The 19,711-nt window shown below is 42.2% G+C and overlaps 1 protein-coding gene across 5 annotated transcripts in view; it reads left to right on the top strand.

Annotated features, from left to right (window-relative positions):
- The window catches only part of Znf318 (zinc finger protein 318), a 74,487-nt gene that overhangs the window by 28,312 nt on the left and 26,464 nt on the right, over window positions 1-19,711 (top strand). For all 5 annotated transcript variants that reach the window (XM_045157836.1, XM_045157835.1, XM_045157832.1 and 2 more), the window contains exons 5-6: window positions 2,227-2,326; window positions 4,702-5,006. In XM_045157836.1, coding sequence (XP_045013771.1) covers window positions 2,227-2,326; window positions 4,702-5,006 — 405 coding nt within the window. The remainder of the gene's footprint in view (window positions 1-2,226; window positions 2,327-4,701; window positions 5,007-19,711) is intronic.

Below are 19,711 nucleotides of genomic sequence, written 5' to 3'. Positions count from 1 at the left end.
TCTTTCTTTTTCTGTTTTTGGTTTTTTGACGTAGGGTCTCACTCTAGCTCAAGCTGACCTGGAATTCACTTGGTAGTCTCAGGATGGCTTGAACTCATGATGGTCCTTTTACCTCTGCCTCCCAAGTGCTGGGATTAAAGGCATATGTTACCATGCTCGGCTTTTTTTGTGTGTGTGTGAGAGAGAGAATTTGCATGCCAGGGCCTCCAGCCACTGCAGTATTAACTTCAGACATGTGTGCCCCTTGTGCGCATGTGCATCCTTGTGTGCTTGTGTCACTTTGTGCATCTGGCTTATGTGGGACCTGAAGAGTCGAACATGAGTCCTTAGGCATTGCAGGCAAGCACCTTAACTGCTAAGCCATCTCTCCAGCCTCCCCCCTTTTTATAAAACATTTTTTTAAGGTTTATTTTTATTTGAGAGAGAAAGAGTGAAAAATGGGTGTGCCAGGGCCTCTAGCCACTGCACATGAACTGTAGACACATGCACCACCGTGTGCATTTGGCTTACATGTTACTTGGAGAATCAAACCTGGGTCCTTAGGCTTTGCAAGCAACCACCTTAAACGCTAAGCCATCTCTGCAGCCCACTTATAAGTTTCTTAGTCCTCTTTCTTTCTCCTTCCTCCTTCCCTCCCTTCCTTCCTTTGTCTTTTTCTCTTCTCGTCTCTCTCTTTTCTTTTTTTGCCTTTGGTTTTTCCAGGTAGGGTCTTGCTCTAGCCCAGACTGACCTACAATTCACTATGTCCTCTCAGTGCTGGGATTAGAGGCATGTATACCCACGCCCAGTTTATTAATTCTGTTTTCTTTCTTTTTTCTTCAGGCTGCTAAGCCTGGAAGTGATGCAAGTGGAGGTGACCCGGGGCAGAGAGACCTGTTTTCTTATTGTAAAAGAAAATGTGGGGATTAAACACCGTTAAATATCTAATGGAACTGATACAATGAGTCATCCATAATGCATTTACTTCATCTTTTCATGCTGCCTTTGGGTTTAGAATAACACTGTCCAATAGTTGCTGTCAATGGCTTTAGGTTTTTCTCACATAAAAGCAATAGTCTGGTAATATAGTTGTGAAATACCTTTTTTCTTTTCTTTTTTTTTTTTTTTTTTTTTTTTTTTAGGTAGGGGCTCACTCTGTTTCAGGCTGACCTGGAATCTGGAATTAACTATAGTCTCAGGGTGGCCGGGAACTCACAGTGATCCTCCTTCCTCTGCCTCCCGAGTGCTGGGATTAAAGGTGTGTGCTGCCACACCCCGTGTGAAATACCTTTTCGTTGTTTTTTTTTTTTTTTTTTTTTAATTTTTATTTTTTGAGGTAGGGTCTCACTCTAGCCCAGGCTGACCTGGCATTCACTATGGAGTCTCAGGGTGGCCTCGAACTCACGGCAATCCTCCTACCTCTGCCTCCCGAATGCTGGGATTAAAGGCGTGCGCCACCACGCCTGGCTGTTTTTCTTTTTTGAGGTAGGGTCTTGCTCTAGTCCAAGCTGACCTAAAATTTGCTATGTAGTCGCATGGTGACCTCGAACTCATGGCAGTTCTACCTCTGCCTCCCAAGTGCTGGGATTAAAAGAGTGTAGCACCATGCCCAGTTTCTAAAATAATGTTTTTTTTTGTTTGTTTTTTGAGGTAGGGTCTCATTCTGACCCAGGCTGATCAAAACTCCCTCTGTGGCCCCAGGTTGGCCTTGAACTCACAACGATACGTCAGCCTTCTGAGTGCTAGGACTAAAGATGTGCCCCACCATGGCTGGCTTGTTTAGTTTTTTGTTTTTTTTTAATTTTTATTTATTTGAAAGCGACAGACAGAGAAAGGCAGAGAGAGAGAAAGAGAATGGGTGCGCCAGGGCCTCCAGCCACTGAAAACGAATTCCAGACGCGTGCACCCCCTTGTGCATCTGGCTAACGTGGGTCCTGGGGAATCGAGCCTTGAACCGTGGTCCTTAGACTTCACAGGCAAGTGCATCTCTCCAGCCCTTGTTTATTTTTTTGAGACAAGATCTTACTGTGGTCCCTGGCTGACCTGGTACTTGATGTATAGCCTAAGCTAGCCATGAACTCTCAGTAATCATTTTACCTTAGTCCTAAGTGCTGGAATTAGGGGCATGTGCTTCCATACCCAGCTTTTAGGTTTAAGATACCTAGCATGAGGGTTTCTGGAGACCAGCTAAATAGAAAATAGAATTTTGGAAGCTGAGGGAAACTCTCGCCATTTTTTTCGCTGTAGGTTATGGAGGAGAGGGAAAAACTAAAGAGTGACCAGGAAGCCCGCCAGAAGAAAATGTTCTATCTTAAGACTGAGTTGGAGCGGCTTCATAAACAACAAGGTATATGACAACTCCTTTGCATGGCTGCCTTTTTGTAGTTTTGTGACTAGAATTCCCAAGAGGAGACATATTGCTACTTTCAGACAGAGTCACAGAAAAAAATTGATTTAAACGTAGGGAAAAGTTGTAATAATTGTGCAAGTAATTCTTAGGTACTCTTCTCTCAAAAAAAAAATTTTTTTTTTTTTTTCTTTTTGGTTTTTCAAGGTAGGGTCTTGCCTAGACCAGGCTGACTTGGAATTCACTATATAGTCTCAAGGTGGCTATGAAGTCACAGCAATCCTCCTATATCAGCCTTCCAAGTGCTGGGATTAAAGGTGTATGTTACACACCTGGCAGAGAATGTTCTTTATAGCAAAAGAAATTATAAGATTATTCATCACATTCAGTTGTCATTGCTTTTTAGTCTTAATATCTTTTTAAAATTTTTATTATTATTTATTTGTTTATTTGAGAGAGAGAGAGAGTCAGAGAGAATGGGCACACCAGGGCCTTTAGCCACTACAAACTCCAGAGGCACGCATTACCTTGTCCATCTGGCTTTATGGGTCCTGGGGAATTGAACCTGGGTCATTTGGCTTTGCAGGTAAGCACCTTACCCACTAAGCCATCTCTCTAGCCCTCTTATATCTTTTTTTTTTTAAAATTTTTTATTTATTTATTTGAGAGCAACAGACACAGAGAGAAAGACAGATAGAGGGGGAGAGAGAGAATGGGCGCGCCAGGGCTTCCAGCCTCTGCAAACGAACTCCAGACGCGTGCGCCCCCTTGTGCATCTGGCTAACGTGGGACCTGGGGAACCGAGCCTTGAACCGGGGTCCTTAGGCTTCACAGGCAAGCGCTTAACCGCTAAGCCATCTCTCCAGCCCTTTATATCTTTTTTATGTGTTCATGTTCATGTTCATGTGCATGTATGTGGAGTCTAGAGGACAGCCTGGGGTGCTACTCCTGAAGAACTCTGTTCCATCTTTTTTTGTGTATGTATGTGGTATATGTACATGTTTGTGCAGTGCAGAGGTCAGTTTGATGTCTTGTCCAGTTGGTTTCTGCCTTATTCTTACAGTGTCTCATTGAACCTAGACCTCACTGATTAAATTATACTAGCTAGCTAACTAGGAAACTTCAGGCATCCACTTGTCTCCACCTCTCCAGCACAGGGCCTATAGGCACATGCCACCACAATTGGCTTTTATGTGGGCTCTGGGGATCTGAACTCAGGTCCTATGCTTACACATCAGGCACTTTGTATACAAAGCCATCTCTCCAGCCAGTTAATCCCACCCTGCATCCACCTTATTTGAGACAGGGCATCTCACTGACCTGGAGCTCACCAATTAAGCTAAACTGACTGGTTAGCAAGCCCCAGGGATCTACTTGTCTCCACCTCCCTAGCTGTGGGATTATAAGCACGCGGCCAGTATAACTAACAGTTTTATGTGGGTTCTGGGAATAGAACTAGGGTCCTCAGGCTTTCAAGGCAAGCACTTTACCAACTGAGCTATCTTCCCCAGCACCTGAACTTTTCAGGTTTTTTTTATTTTTGTTTTGTTTTTCGAGGTAGGGTCTCACTCTAGCTCAGGCTGACCTGGAATTCACTTTGTATTCTCAGGGTGGCCTTGAACTCACGTCGATTGTCCTACCTCTGCCTCCAAAGTTCTGGGATTCAAGCGTGTGCCACCATGCCTGGCTCACAAAATACCTGTTTTTAAAAATATATATTTTATTTATTTATTTGAGAGAGAAAAAGAGGCAGGTGGGGGGGGGGGCGCGAATGGACATGCCAGGGCCTCTAGCCACTGCAAATGAACTCCAGACCCATGCATCCTTCACATATGTCGTGGAGAATCAAACCAGGATTCTTTGGCTTTACAGGCAAACACCTTAACCACTAACCCATCTCTCCAGCCCTCACAAAATAACTTTTTTTCTGCTTTTCAAGGTAGGGTCTCACTCGAGCCCAGGCTTACCTGAAATTCACTGTGTAGTCTCAGGGTGTCCTTGAGCTCCCAGCGATCTTCCTACCTCTGTCTCCTGAGTGCTGGGGTTAAAGGCTTGTGCCACCACGCCTGGCTTCACAAAGTAACTTTTAAAAAATATTTATTTATGCAAGAGAGTGGGAGCAAGAGAAGAGAGAGAGAATGAGTATGCCAGGGCCTCCAACCACTGCAAATGAACTCTAGATGCATGTGACCTTGTGCATCTGGCTTACACCGATCCTGGACTTGAACCTAGGTCCTTTGGCTTTGCAGGCATTTGCCTTAACCATTCAACCATCTCTCCAGCCCCCATATATAGCTTTGATAGATGCCTACTTAAAAATGAATCATCTTGGTTTATTTCCCTTGTATTTCTTTTTGTTACATTTGACTAACCAGGGGAAATGCTGCGTAAGAAACGAAGGGAAAAAGATGGTCACAAAGATCCACTCCTGATGGAGGTAAATCGGCTTCAGGATAACATTATGAAGGACATTGCAGAGTTACAACAAGAGTCAGAAGAAGCAGAAAAGAAGCAATCTGAACTAGACAAAGTGGCTCAGATCTTGGGAGTTAACATCTCGGATAAAGCTGTGAAATCTTCAAGTGATAGTAAAGAATCTACAGAGAAGCCTGAGAATGAAGAAAAACCCAACAGCCCAGAAACAGTGTTGTCACTCGTAAACCCTTCCTCTGAAAATCAGGTAATAATTCAGCTTTGCCATTATTTCTTTTATTCTGTGGACTCCTATTGAAGTTTTCAAACATTTTCTTAGTTTCATTTTTTTCAACCTGTTAATTCTTGTTAGAGTCATTTTTTTTTAAATTTTTATTAACATTTTCCATGATTATAAAATATATCCCATGGTAATTCCCTCCCTCCCCACCCCCACACTTTCCCATTTGAAATTCCATTCTCCATCATATTACCTCCCCATAGAGTCATTTTCTTAAAACATCAATCAGATCATGATATTTTCCTTCAGAATTTCATCAGTTTCCTGTTGTCCACAAACTAGAATTCAAAAATCTTTATTATTTAAAGCATTGAGACTATAGTTTGGCTTCTAATCTTTCCATAATATTATTTTGGGAGTTCATATTTAGCAACTGCATTCATGCTTAGATGACCACCATATTGCTAAAGCCAGTGGATATATTCAGTTTTAAAACCAATAGCAGTTGATATTTTCTTTTCCCCTTGGCTGCTACAACTTAATCTCTTTTACATGATCCTAAAATATTTGAGTTTCTTTTTTTTTATTTAAATATTTTTATTTATTTATTTGAGAGTGACAGAGTAAGAGGCAGATAAAGATAAGGAGAAAGAATGGGCACGCCAGGGCCTCCAGCCACTGCAAACGAATTCCAGATGCGTGCGCCCCCTTGGGCATCTGGCTAACATGGGACCTGGGGAACCGAGCCTCGAACCAGGGTCATTAGGCTTCACAGGCAAGCGCTTAACCGCTAAGCCATCTCTCCAGCCCTATTTGAGTTTCTTGAGGCTCATTTGAACCTCCACAATTCTGATTTTTCTTCTTAAGCTATTTTATACAGTTCTGTGCTGAAATACTGTGACAACTTCCAGTTTTACATTTGAGCTCAAATTATATATTTGATTTCCCTGATTCTGCCCAGTATATACTCTGTTCTTAGCATCTATGACGGTTTTAATTACATTTACACGATTGTATTTTCATAAATTATTTATTCAGTAGTAGTAGATCATACACTTTCATTCTTCTTCTTCTTCTTTTTTTTTTTTTTTTGAGGTAGAGTCTCCCTCTAGCCCGGGCTGACCTGGAATTTATTATGTAGTCTCAGGGTGGCTTTGAATTCCTGGCCTACTTCTACCTCCTGAGTGCTGGAATTAAAGGCATGAGCCACCACACTTGGGTTAATAGTTTATTAAGGCAAGAATATCTTTGAAGTCTTTATTTTTTCCCTTTTCTTTTTCTTTCCTGTTTTTTTTTTTTTTTTGAGATTGTGTCTCATTCTAGCGCAGGCTGACCTGTTATTCACTATGTAGTCTCAGGGTGGCCTTGAACTCATGGCAGTCCTTCTACCTCTGCTTCCCGAGTGCTGGGACTAAAGGTGTGCACTACCATGCCCTTTATTTTCTGTCATCTCCCCACCAGTCAGTATTTTCAGGTGCCCTGTTCCCTTATCTACTGTAAGTTTCATTTATACTTAATTTCTCTGTGTTGTAAAATTGTCTTTCATTTTTTGCAGTACTGTTGGTTGCATGCTAGACAAGCACTTTAACATAGGAATTATGTCCCCAGTCTTAGTTTTTACTTTTTAAAAATTTTTTGTTTATTTGAAAGAGGAAGAGAGAGTGAGGAAGAGAGAGAGAGAGAGAGAGAGAGAGAATGAGAATGGGTGGGTTAGGACCTCCAGCTACTGAAAATAAACTCCAAATACATGCGCCACTTTGTGCATCTGGCTTATGTGGGTCCTAGGGCATCAAACCTGGGTCCTTTGTTTTTGCAGGCAAGTGCCATAACTGCTAAGCCATCTCTCCAGCTCATTTATTTATTTTTTATTGAAAGAGAGAGAATGGGTGCATCAGGGCCTCTAGCCAGTGCAAAACAAACTCCAGATACATGCTCCACCTTGTGCAACTGGCTTATTTGGGTATTAGGAAATTGAGTGTGGGTCCTTAGGCTTTACAAATAAATAAGTTTTTAAAAAGTAAAATCAGCACTCGGGAGGCAGAGGCAGGAGGATTGTTGTGAGTTCAAGGCCACCCTGAAACTACATAGTGATTCTAGGTCATCCTGGGCTAGAGTGAGACCCTACCTTGCAAAAACATAAACCAAGAAAGAGAGAACTTTAAAAAAAAGTTGGGTTGGAGAGAGAGTTCAGCGGTTAAAAGTGCTTCCTTGCAAAGCCTGAAGGCCTAGGTGTGGTTCCCCAGGACCCACGTAAAGCCACATACACAAAGCAGTACATGTGTCTGAAGTGTGTTTGCAGGGGCAAGAAGCCCTGGTGCACCCATTCTCAATCTCAATCTCTCTTAAATTGCAAATAAACAAATTATTAGGACTGAAGAGATGGCTCTGCATTTAAGGTGGTTTTCTGCAAAGCCTAAAGGACCCAGGTTCAATTCCCCAATACCCATGTCATCCAGATGGACATGGTGGCACATGCATCTGGAGTCTGATGGAGTGGCTACAATTCTTGGCACACCACTCCCAACCCAGTCTAGAGCAAGACCCTACCTCAAAACCCACACCCCCCAAAATTGTAACTGACTAAAAGGTCACCAATAGATCTTAATATTTTAGAGTTAACATGAATTCTCTTTTAAAACATAACTATACAACCATAAGTTATCTATAAAAATAATATGAATTAGTCATTCAGTTGGGAATAAGGTACTTAGATAATGGAAATTTTTGGTTAATGTTGAGACACAGGTGCAGAAAAAAAATATTTGAAACTGAGTCTGGCTGGCCTATAATTCCAACTCTGGGAGGCTAAGGCAGGTGGATTAAAAATTCAAGGACAAGAGCTGGGCATGGTGGTGCACGCCTTTAATCCCAGCACTCGGGAGGCAGAGGTAGGAGGATTGCCATGAGTTCAAGGCCACCCTGAGATGACAGAGTTAATTCCAGGTCAGCCAGGACCAGAGTGAGACCCTACCTCGAAAAACCAAAAAAAAAAAAAAAAAAGTTCAAGGACAGCCTGAGCAATTTAGTAAAATCCTGTCTTAAATCAAAAAGTAAAAAGTGGGGCTGAAGAAATGGCTTAGAGAATAAGGCAATTGCCTAGAACCCAGGTTCGATTCCCCAGAACCCATGTAAGCCTTTTTTTAAAATCTCTATCTCTCAAATAATATAAAATAGAATAATTTTTTCTTTTTTTTAGAATAAAAATTTTAAAAAGTAAAATATGGGCTGGAGAGGTAGCTTAGAAGTTAAGGTGAGTTTTATAAATTTAACGAATTATTTGGTTGCACAGTTAACATATTCAACTTCTTTCTAAGACCATACAGTGGAATGACTCCCTTCCACCTTTGTTCTTCAGTCTGCCTCCCTGGAGGCAGCTGACTTTTTCAGTCTTAGTATTCTTTTTTATTTCTTGAGCATTATTTTAGACATGCTGTAGGGTATATGAGTAATTGTATTTGTGATGTGATATTGCTATGAGGTCTAGTTAGTTCTCTTTGAGATTTGTATACAGGTTTCTCCTAGGGTTCTTCCTAGCTTTTATAGACATTTTAAACATGGTTATATATCTGTATTCCTATTATGTTGGTCACTTGTGTAGGAGACTCCTTAATAACTGTGAGGCTGCCTACATGACAAAAGTCAATGAGGCAGAGTGATGGTGTTGACACCACCATGTAGGCTGGAAAACCAGCTCATTAATATGTTGGAGGCAGGATGTCTGAGAGAGCTTTGTAGGAAAGAAATAGACGATATTATCAGCAGTGGCCTGGTCAGAAAGTACTGTATTACCTTAGTTCATGGTCTGTGCTGATTTACACTTTCCTTGCCTCAGACAATATCCTCATATTCCTCACTCCACTGACCTCTGCTGTTTGTCAAGTTCTTACTAAGACCCATGTAGACTTGAGTAGGGGGCTGCAGTCTACCAAAAGACTATGTCCTCTCCAGGTTCTCCTGGTTCTGTACAAAACATGTCGAAGTAATCCTTTGTTCTCTCATACCGGCTGGGCTGAAATGAGACAAGTGGTGCCATGTTTGAGGCATGGCAGCTTGGCAGTCAGTGCAGACAAGAGGGACTACTCCCCAAGCCTGGTAAAAGGAAAGGACGCATCCAGTTTTCATCTCTGTAAGATATGCAGGCAATTGAGGATTAGCCCAGAACACCTGCAGCGGGGCTAGATTAGAAGTCAGCCTGAATGTGATCCTTTTTCCTTTGTTTCCCTGCTGTTTTTTTCCTCTGCTTTCACTTTCCTTTTGCTTAGCTTGAAAATGGGGACCTCCCTTTGTATGGCTCAGTGGAAGTGTAAGAAACAACTCAAAGGGACTGATGGAGATCACAGAGAAACAATTCACTGTCCCTCTGAAGGAAGTTTGGAACATCAAACTGGGAGCAAGTTGGGCAATGACTGGCAGTCTTTGCCTGATAACAGTAAATATCACTACCTGGAATTTGGGACAAGGGGCTGTTCACCCCATACAGAGAAAGCCCCCAGAAACACCTCCTAATGATTTTGACCCACCTTCCTGCCCCATCTTCACACACGCCGTAGGCCTACATGCGGAGCTCCAGGAAAGGTGGCACTTCAGGCTGTGGCACATGGCAGGGGTGGCCTCCAAAACAACTCTCCCTCCACCTCCTTTCTCTAGCAGTTCAGAATTAGAAAATAAAGCAGTAAAACCTCCCACCTTTCCACTCTCTGTAATGGAGAGATGCTTTCAAGAAGGAAAAGAAAAAGAACTCCTTCAAGCTTTTACTGTTTTATGAGAGGTAGGAATGGGGGAATGACAGACAAGGAGGAACCCCCAATTCAAACCATTGCATTTTCAAATTTTTAGAGTTCAAGAAAAGTCTCTTGGAAATGGAACCCAGATTTAATTTACAACAGGTCTAATAGATGGCTATAGGACCCCACGGGATAGGAGGGCTTTAATAAAGTCCGTGTTGACCATAGCTCAGTACAGTGTCTGCACCCAAGAATGGTGCATTATCACTGTGGAGATGTCGGCATATCATTTACAAAGTGATCCCTGGTGGCATGAACATACTGATGGGGGAAGGACCCTGTGCTACAATTCAAGTTCAGCTCCAAATAAATGCCAGTGCCCATGGGCAAACTCTACTGAGCTGCCATAAAGGCTTGGAATAAAAGTTCCGACACTGAGAGTCCTATTGACTCTTTCCCAACCATCAGTCAAGGAGCTTCAGAATCCTGTATAGATTTCATTAATCATTAACAACAACCAGTAGTCTGCAGACATTGTAACATTGCAGTAGCCTTATAGGAATGCTACTAAAGACTACAAAAAAAAGTTGTGGACCCATTAAAAGGACAGTGGTGTAGCCTTGCAGAAGTATTAAAGCCTGTCAATATAGAAACTGAGGAATGTAAAGCCCTAGGTTTTTTTTTTTTTTTTTTGAGGTAGGGTCTCATTCTAGCATAGGCTGGCCTGGAATTCACTCTGCATTTTCAGGGTGGTCTTGAACTTACAGCAATCCTCCTACCTCTGCCTCCTGAGTGCTTGGATTAAAGACGTGCACCACCATGCCCAGCTAATTTTTAAAAATATTTTATTTATCTCTGGGAGAAGGAGAGAGAATGAGTATGGGTGTGGCCTGGGCCTCTTGTCACTGTAAATGCACTCCAGAAACATGCACCCCTTTGTGCATCTGTCTTTACATGGGTACTTGAGAATTGAAGCTGGGCCATCAAGGTTTGCAAGCAAGTGCCATTAACCCTGAGCCCTCTCTCCAGCCCCAAAGCCTTGGTTTTGGCTGCTGTTCTTCAGCCCCAAGAACATTTTAATTGTTGGAAATCAGTCCTTTGTTTAAAAAAATACAAATAGGGCTGGAGAGATGGCTTAGCAGTTAAGGTGCTTACCTGCAAAGCCTAAGGACCCATGTTTAACTCCCCAGATCCCACATAAGCCAGATGCACAACGTAATGTGTGTGCAAGGTTACACATGAGTACAAGGTGGCACATGCATCTGTAGTTAAACTGCAGTGGTTAGAGGCCCTGGTGTGCCAATTCTCTCTCACTCTCTTATTAAAAAAAAAGCCTAAGCAAAAATGTCCCCAATTCAGTAAAAATTTTTATTGGGCCAATCAATGCTAATATAAAGTTGATAAAGAAGGCAGTCCTCTTCAAGGAAAGCAAAGGATGGGCGGCATCTCACATGCCTCAGTAAATCAGAGGAGCCATGTGTGCAGTGTAATTTCCTCAGTTTGGCAACCTTACCACTACAGGAATCCCCACAATTACCCAGGAATTTCACATTGGTAATCCCAGCCCCAGGAAAGACTAGGCTTAACCTCCTCACAGACTAAGTGGTCATTTTAGATACATAGGGTGAAATTACAATTGTTCCCACTACAGTGTTTGGATCAGTCCTTGGAGGATACAAGGGTCTTCTTCTCCTGGGAAGCTCTGTGTTTACCACCAAGGAGATTCAAGTTCTCCCTGACCTCATATCCTACAACTATACAGATCCAATAAAACTTTTGGTTTTAAGTAGTGGGTATCATGTAGTTCCCAAAAGATTCTAAGTTTGCTCCATTACTCTTAGTAAACAAATGATCATAATGATATTTTAAAACTTTTTTGTTGACAACTTCCATGATTATAGACAGTAAATCATAATAATTCCTTCCCCACCCCAACTCTCCCCCTCACAAATTCACCCTCCATCATCTCCCCTCCCCTTCTCAATTAGTCTCTTCTATTTTGATGTCATTATCTTTTCCTCCTATTATGAAGAATTGTGTAGGTAGCGCCAGGCACTGCAAGGTCATGGGTTTGGGGAGGGGGAGGCTCCACGATGTTGTGTAGCTGCCTTTTTCTTACAGGTGTCACAAATGATAAAAATTTTACTGGCTTGATAGTCTCAGGAGTTGATTCAGCTGTTAATGTCAAATATGACTGGGTGCCTGATTGGCCTCTAAATTCGTCCTTCACCATCCTCATGGGATAAGGAGGCTCTCACACCTTTTGACTTGCTATAGCCCAGATGGTGGTGGTGTTTTTCTTATGTTACGACACTCCTCAATCTTTATGAGGAAGGATCTTCTCGCTCAATGCAGTATTAAAATTGGTACTTAAAATTTATCCTAATATGGTCTGGGCGTGGTGGTGCATGCCTTTAATCCAAGCACTTGGGAGGCAGAGGTAAGAGGATCTCTGTGAGTTTGAGGCCACCCTGAGACTCCATAGTGAATTCGAGGACAGTCTTAGCTAGAGTGAGACCCTACCTTTGGGAAAAAAAAAAAATTAATGGACATTGCTAACACTCCCTCTCATGCTGCACTGGCACCCTACCCCACTGTTAAAGGGGAAAAATTCAAATAAGTTTACTTGTAAAAAAGAGCAATTTAAGGCAGACCACATGGAACCTTCTCAAAGCCCATAGAACACCCTCATATTAAGTATTCCAAAAAGGTCAGGAAAAGGGACACATCAAGATCTCCACCAAGGTAATGCCCAAATAATTCCTAGGGGAACTTTATAACCAGGTATTCCTAATCCAGCCTTAATTTCTAAAGGATACAATCTTATTATCATAGATTCAAAAGACTGCTTTTTTACCATTCCCCTACATCCAAAAGATAAGAAAAGTTTGCTTTCTTTTTTAAAAAATATTTTATTTATTTATTTGAGAGAGAAAGAGAAAGAGGCAGATAGAGAATGGGCGTGCCAGGGCTTCCAGCCACTGCAAATGAACTTGAGATGTATGTGCCCCCTTGTGCATCTGGTTTATGTGGGTCCTGGGAAATCAAACCTAGGTCCTTTGGCTTTGCAGGCAAGTGCCTTGACTGCTAAGCCATCTCTCCAGTCACTCCTTCTTTAATAATAACAGCAGGTTGGGCGTGGTGGCGCATGCCTTTAATCCCAAGATTTGGGAGGCAGAGGTAGGGGGATTACCATGCATTTGAGGCCACCCTGAGACTACATAGTGAATTCCAGGTCAGCCTGGCCTAGAGAGTGAGACCCTAACTTAAAAAACAAAAACAAATAAATCCAGGCATGGTGGCACACGCCTTTAATCCCAGCACTCAGGAGGCAGAGGTAGGAGGCATATATATTTATCATTATATGATTGACAGTCTTCTGTGACACACAGCTCCTCAATTAAGAATCAGAGGTTGGAGAGATGGCTTAGAGATGGAGAGATGGTTAAGGCACTTGTGAAGCCTGAGGACCCATGTTCGATTCTCCAAATCCCATGTTAGACAGAGAACTCCATCTCATTAGTCAAGTCCTCAACTCCTATCAGTTAGATCGAATAATTCCTAACTTTTTTGCTTTCCTTATTCTCTCTCTCTCTTTTTTTTTTTTCTTCCAGGTAGTGTTTCACTCTAGTCCAGGCTGATCTGGAATTCACTGTGTAGTTTCAGGGTGGCCTTGAACTCACAGTAATCCTCCTAACTCTGTCTCCTGAGTGCTGGGATTAAAGGTGTGTGACACCACACCTGGCTTCCTTATTCTTTTTTTAAAAAAAAAACTATTTGCAAGGAGAGACAGACAGACAGAATAGGCACACCATATCTTCTCTTGACCCTGCAGAGAACTCTAGACACTTGCACCATTTTGTATATTTGACTTTACATAGGTACTGAGGAATTGAATATAGGGTGTTAGAATTTAAATGCCTTAACTTCTGAACCATGTCTCCAGTCTTGAGACAGTATGAGTTGAGTGTATTGACATACCAGAGCCTCCTGCCACTGCAAACGAGCTCCAGACACATGCGCCACTTTGTGCATCTGGTGTTATGTGGGCACTGAGGAGTCAAACCTAGGCCGTCAGGTTTTGCAAGCAAGTCCTTTTAACCACTGCACCGTTTCTCCAGTTCCTTATTATTATTATTTTAAAATATATTTTATTTGAGGGAGAGAAGGAGAGAATGAGTGTGCTAGGGCCTCCAGCCACTGCAAGCGAACTTCCGATGCATGCCCCTTCTTGTGCATCTGGCTAACATGGATCCTGGAGAATTGAACTGGGATCCTTTGGCTTTGTAGGCAAATGCCTTAGCACCTTAAAATTTTTTTTTTTTAAATTACTTGCAAGCAGAGAGAGAAGAGAGAGAAAGCGAATAGGCATGCCAGAGACTTTAGCTGCTATAAATAAATTCCAGATGCATGCACCACTTTATGCATCCAGCTTTACATGGGTGCTGGGGAATCAAACCTGGATCATTAGACTTTGTAGACAGGCTCCTTAAAACTGTTGCCATCTCTCCAGCCCTCTTAATATTATTATTATTATTAATTTGGTTTTTTGAGGTAGGGTCTAATTCTAGCTCAGGCTGATCTGGAATTCGGTACGTAGTCTCAGGGTGTCCTCGAACATGTAGCAGCGATCCTCCTACCTCTGGGTATTAAAGGCGTGCGCCACCACGCTCAGCTTTTATTGATTCTTAATCTTTATTTAATTGGGGGGGGGGAATGGGCACACCCGGGCCTTCAGTCACTGTAAACAAACTCTGGATGCATGCACCGTCTTGTCTGTCTGGCTTATGTGGGTACTGGCAAATCAAACCTGGGTCCTTTGACTTTGCAGGCAAGTGCCTTAACTGATAAGCTATCCCTCCAGCCCAATAGCCATTTTTTTTTATCCTGGTTCCAGGGTTTAATCCAAAAGTCAGCATACCTTGGTGAAGTTGGCAACTTAAAAATTTTTTTTTAAGTTTTTCTTTATTTATTTGAGAGAGAGAACTAGGGAGGGGGAGAGAGAGAGAAAGAGATAGAATGGATGTGCCAGGGCCTCCAGCAACTGGAAGTGAACTCCAGATGTGTGTGCCCCCTTATGCATCTGGCTTGCATGGGTTCTGGGAAATCGAACCTGAGTTCTTTGGCTTTTCAGGCAAGCACCTTGCACCTTAACTGCTAAGCCATCCTTCCGGTTCTTACTTTATTCTTTTGTTTTTTGAAGTAGGGTCTCACTCTAGTATGGGCTGACCTGAAATTCACTGTGTAGTCTCAGGTTGGCCTTGGAATCATGGCAATCCTATCTCTCCCTCCTGAGTGCTGGATTAAAGGTGTGCAACACCACACCTGGGCAGTCTAACTTTTTTTTTTTCCTGGTTTTCTGAGGTACGATTTCACTCTAGCCCAGGCTGACTTGGAATTTACTATATAGTCTCAGGGTGGCCTCAAACTCACAGCAATCTTCCTACCTCTGCCTCCTGAGTGCTGGGATTAAAGGCATGTGCGACCACACCTGGCTTTTTTTTTTTTTTTTTTTTTTTTTTTTTGAGAGAGAGAGAGAGAGAGAGAGAGAGAGAGAGAGAGAGAGAGAGAATGGGCACACCAGGGCCTCCAGCCACTACAAACGAACTCCAAATGCATGCACCACCTTGTGCATCTGGCTTACGTGGGTATTGGGGAATTGAGCCCCAAACTGGGATCCTTAGGATTCACAGACAAGAGCTTAACTGCTAAGCCATCTCTCCAACCCAGTCCAACTTTTTAAATAAAATATTTAATTAATAATTTATTCATTCATTCATTTGAGAGAGGGACAGTGGGTGCACTATATCCTTTAGTCACTGAAAACAAACTCCAGATGTATGCACCACCTTGTGCATCTGGCTTAACTGCTAAGCCATCTGTCTCCCTGTTGTTAACTTTTAACTGAATAAGACTCTTCTGTCAGATATCCAGGACTTCCTAAAGATGACTTTCAAGCCTTTTTTACAATATGAAAAACTTAAGTTATCTATGTACATTTAAAAAAACTTTTATTTATTAGAGAGAGAGAGAATGGGCACGTCAGAGCCTCCAGTTACTGCAAACAAACTCCAGACACATGCACCACCTTGTGCATCTGGCTTACATGGGTACTGGGGAATTGAATCTGGGTCCTTTGACCTTGCAGGCAAGTGCCTTAACAACTAAGCCATCTCTCCAGCCCTCCCTGTGCAGATTTCTTAGGAGAATATTACTTCATTCTTCCTCCTGATAAAAGATTACAAGGATCCCAGCACTCCGGAGACAGATGTAGGAGGATTGCTGTGAGTTTGAGGCCATCCTGAGACTACATAGTAAATTCTGGGCCAGCCTGGGCTAAAGCGAAACCCTACCTTGGAAAAAAAGTTTACAAGGTTCACAGCTTTTTCTCAACATTTAATAGTTAGTTTACATACCCTTCCTGGGGCTCTTCCACTGTATGATAGTCCTGTTAAATAAGGCATGGTATAGTTATATGATTCAATGGAAATTATGCCTCATTTTATTCTGGCTGGTATGACAGAACAAAGGACTGTTTGACCACTTTTTATTTAGTTAGTTATTTTTGTTTTTTTGAAGTAGGGTTTCACTATAGCTCAGGCTGACCTGGAATTCACTATGTAGTTTCAGGGTGGCCTTGAAATCAAATTGATCCTCCTACCTATGCCTCCCTAGTGCTGGGATTAAAGTAGTTTGCTACCACACCCAGCTTTTTTATTTACTTTTTGAAATATACTTTTATTTATTTACTTGCAAGGATAGAGAATGGGTGCACCATGGCCTCTAGCTGCCTCAGATTTCACAAATATGTGCCACTTTGTGCATCTGACTTTACATAGTTACTGAGGAATCAAACCTAGGTCTTAGGCTTTGCAGGCAAGTACCTTAACCTTTGAGCCATTTCTCCAGCCCTTCGCCCCTTTTTATTTATTTATTGATTGATTGATTGATTGATTTATTGATTTATTTTTGAGGTAAGGTCCTACTTTAGCATAGCCTGAAATTTACTGTAGTCTCAGGCTGGCCTCGAACTCATTGCAATCCTCCTACCTTTGCCTCCCAAGTGCTGGGTTTAGGGGAAAGTGGGGGAAGGGAGGGTATTACCATGGGATATTTTTTATAATCATGAAAGTTGCTAATAAAAATTTGAAGGAAAGCCGGGCATAGTGGCACATGCCTTTAATCCCAGCACTCGGGAGGCAGAGGTAGGAGGATCGCCGTGAGTTCTAGGCCACTCTGAGACTCCATAGTGAATTCCAGGTCAGCCTGGGCTAGAGTGAGACCCTACCTCGAAAAAGCCAAAAAAAAAAAGACTAAAAAATACTATAAAAAAAAAAAAATCTCTGGATAGTAGAATTATGGAGATTTTAAATTTGTAATTTTTATATGTTCTAAAAATACATACTATTTATATAATAGAATATATATGAATATATATATTAAAATCTTTAAAGAAGATTCCGCCCTAATATATATTTATTAAATATATTTATATATATATTTACTATATATACTTATATATTATATACTTATTTATTTATTTGAGACTGAAAGAGATTCAGAATGCCAGGGCCTCTTGCCACTGCAAATAAACTGCAGATATATGAGTCACTTTAGGCATCTGGCCTTATGTAGGTAGTGGGAAATCAAACCTACTCAAGTGGGGTTTGGAGACAAGTGCCTTTTAACTACTGAGCCATCTCCCAGGCCCCTGGGACACATTCCTTTAGTGAACCAAGACCTGGGGAGGCCATACACTTTTATCAGATTGTGACTCCTCCTTAAGTCCACATGGGTTTTATGGATAGACAAAAGAGATCAGAAGAAATGAGGAACATGAGATCATTCTCTAAGGCAAGGAAGGTGTACATTAGCATACACTATTAACTCAGCAAGCAGGACAGAACGTTGTTTGACAGGGTCACTGCTGACAGCATACGACCTATAAGTTCTCCTACAAAGCTCTGTCAGACTTCCTGATGCCGGCCAATTGCCGAGCTGGTTCGCAAGCCCTACATGTTGTTTTCAACACCAGGTATTCTGCCTCTTTGACTCTTGTCACACAGGCAGCCTGCAGTTATCAAGGAGTCTCCTACATATCCCCTTTTTGTTTATAAGAGAATGGTTGTAAAGTCAGGAGTGGGCTCAGGGAGGCGCTGGAGTTGACTCTGTTGCAGCATCACCACGTGGCTTCAGTTCGATGGGTTCGGTGGCTTCGCTGAAGGACTGTGTGCAGAGGCTTCCAGTCTGTGAGAAAACAAATGACAAGAATGATAACAGCACACACAATGCGCACGCAAATACTGAGTCTGGAAAACCAGTTAACAAGGTTGAGCCAACGAGCAGAGTTACTGAGACCATTTAGTGTCCCTCTTTGTGCCTCCTCTTTGAATGGAGTCAGCTAGGATTGTAAAATGTACTTAAGAGAAGAAAAGTTCTGGCTTAAGGGAGTAAAATGAGCACCATGGAGTTGTCGTTGGGCCTCTGCCCATGGTGAGTTGCAGGTGTCACTGAAGACAGTAGGAGTAAAGCAAACTGACTTGAAGCCTTGATCACAAGACAGGTGGCTTTGGGTCCATAGGGCCTGTTGGAGGTTGGCCCAGCTAAAGGACGAATGCTTCGGGAGCATCCAGCCTGGCTAGGATTGCTTGATCATTACTAGTTTGATCGAGGAGTTGAGAGGTCATATCCTGTAAGTAACTGTGCACCAGTTGTACAGTTTGGATAGACTATGTTAAAGCAACTACTGCTGTGGCCACTGTAGCGGCAGTAATGGTGCCAGCTATTATCAGGGCTATTAGAATACTGAGAAATCCTTTGGGCTGGCTACATTCATTCTAGGGCATTACTGATTGGTTCAAGGGTGGTGTCTCCTTTCCAATTCTGAATGAGGCTGACTGGAAGCCAAGCTTCTGCATACTGTTTGAGAATAAAAACATGAGTTATATTAAGTTGAGTCAAACAAGGAGCTAGCCAAACGTGTGGCTAGCAAGGAGGGTTATAGTAAGAGAAGCATTATAGAATGAGAGGGCTATGCAGGGGAAACTGTTGAGGTCCTTGGGAGAGGGCAGCATATCTGGTCTACCAGTATAAATCATAACATCCTAGATGGTGTCGTTAATGATCCACTTGTATCCGGCAAAATTAACAGCTTGAAAATGTTCTGTGCAGAGGGTTCTGTGAAAGAAAGGAAGCCTGAGACTCCAGGTCTTATGCTTATGGATCTTAACAGGGGAGAAAAGATGACCTTGTTGGAGACACAGAAGCAGCAGTCCTGCCAGGCAGGGGTTCCAATCAAGGGAGCTGTTACGAGTGTAAGGCAGATGCTACATCCATTTTAATTTATTCCAAGGTTTATCTTCATTCACACCCGTGGACCTTGAGGTCCCAGTTTCCAGGAGTCACTTTATTTTTAAATTTCTTTTAACTTTGGGGAGGGGCTTGAGTTAGGGCTCACTCTAGCCCAGACTGACCTGGAGCTCACTCTGTAGTCCCAGACTGCACTTGAACTCACAGTGATCCTCCTGCCTCTGCCTCCTGAGTGCCGGGATTGAAGGCACATGCCTGGCTTCCAGAATCATTTATAAACATTAAGGTTTGAATGGAGAAATGAGTTGATTTGGAGGCATTCCGATTTAGGTCATTATATTCATCAGTGTTTAGCTGTGGGAGTGTATAGCCTGGAAAATAGGGTTCAGATAATTTTTTCTGGGGGACCAAGGGTCCTCCTATTCTGCTTGCTTGAATAAAATCTTTATATTTTATACTTTTTACTCAAGAATATTTTAGAGTTTTTAAAAATTTTTATTGTATGGGGAGGAGAAGAGCACATGTGCATGTTAGGGCCTCTTGTACAAATGAACTCCAGATGCATTGCCATTTTGTGCGTGTTTGGCTTTATGTGAGTACTGGGAAATTGAACTTGGCCCTGTAGGCTTTGTAAGTAAGTACCTTTACTACACAATCTTCACAGCCCATGATTTTTTTTAATTAATTTATTTATTATTT

This window comes from Jaculus jaculus, chromosome 8 (assembly GCF_020740685.1).
Source record: "Jaculus jaculus isolate mJacJac1 chromosome 8, mJacJac1.mat.Y.cur, whole genome shotgun sequence".
Taxonomy (NCBI): domain Eukaryota; kingdom Metazoa; phylum Chordata; class Mammalia; order Rodentia; family Dipodidae; genus Jaculus; species Jaculus jaculus.
The sequence above is the reverse complement of the archived record's forward strand: the minus strand, read 5'-3'. Positions and strand labels throughout refer to the sequence as shown.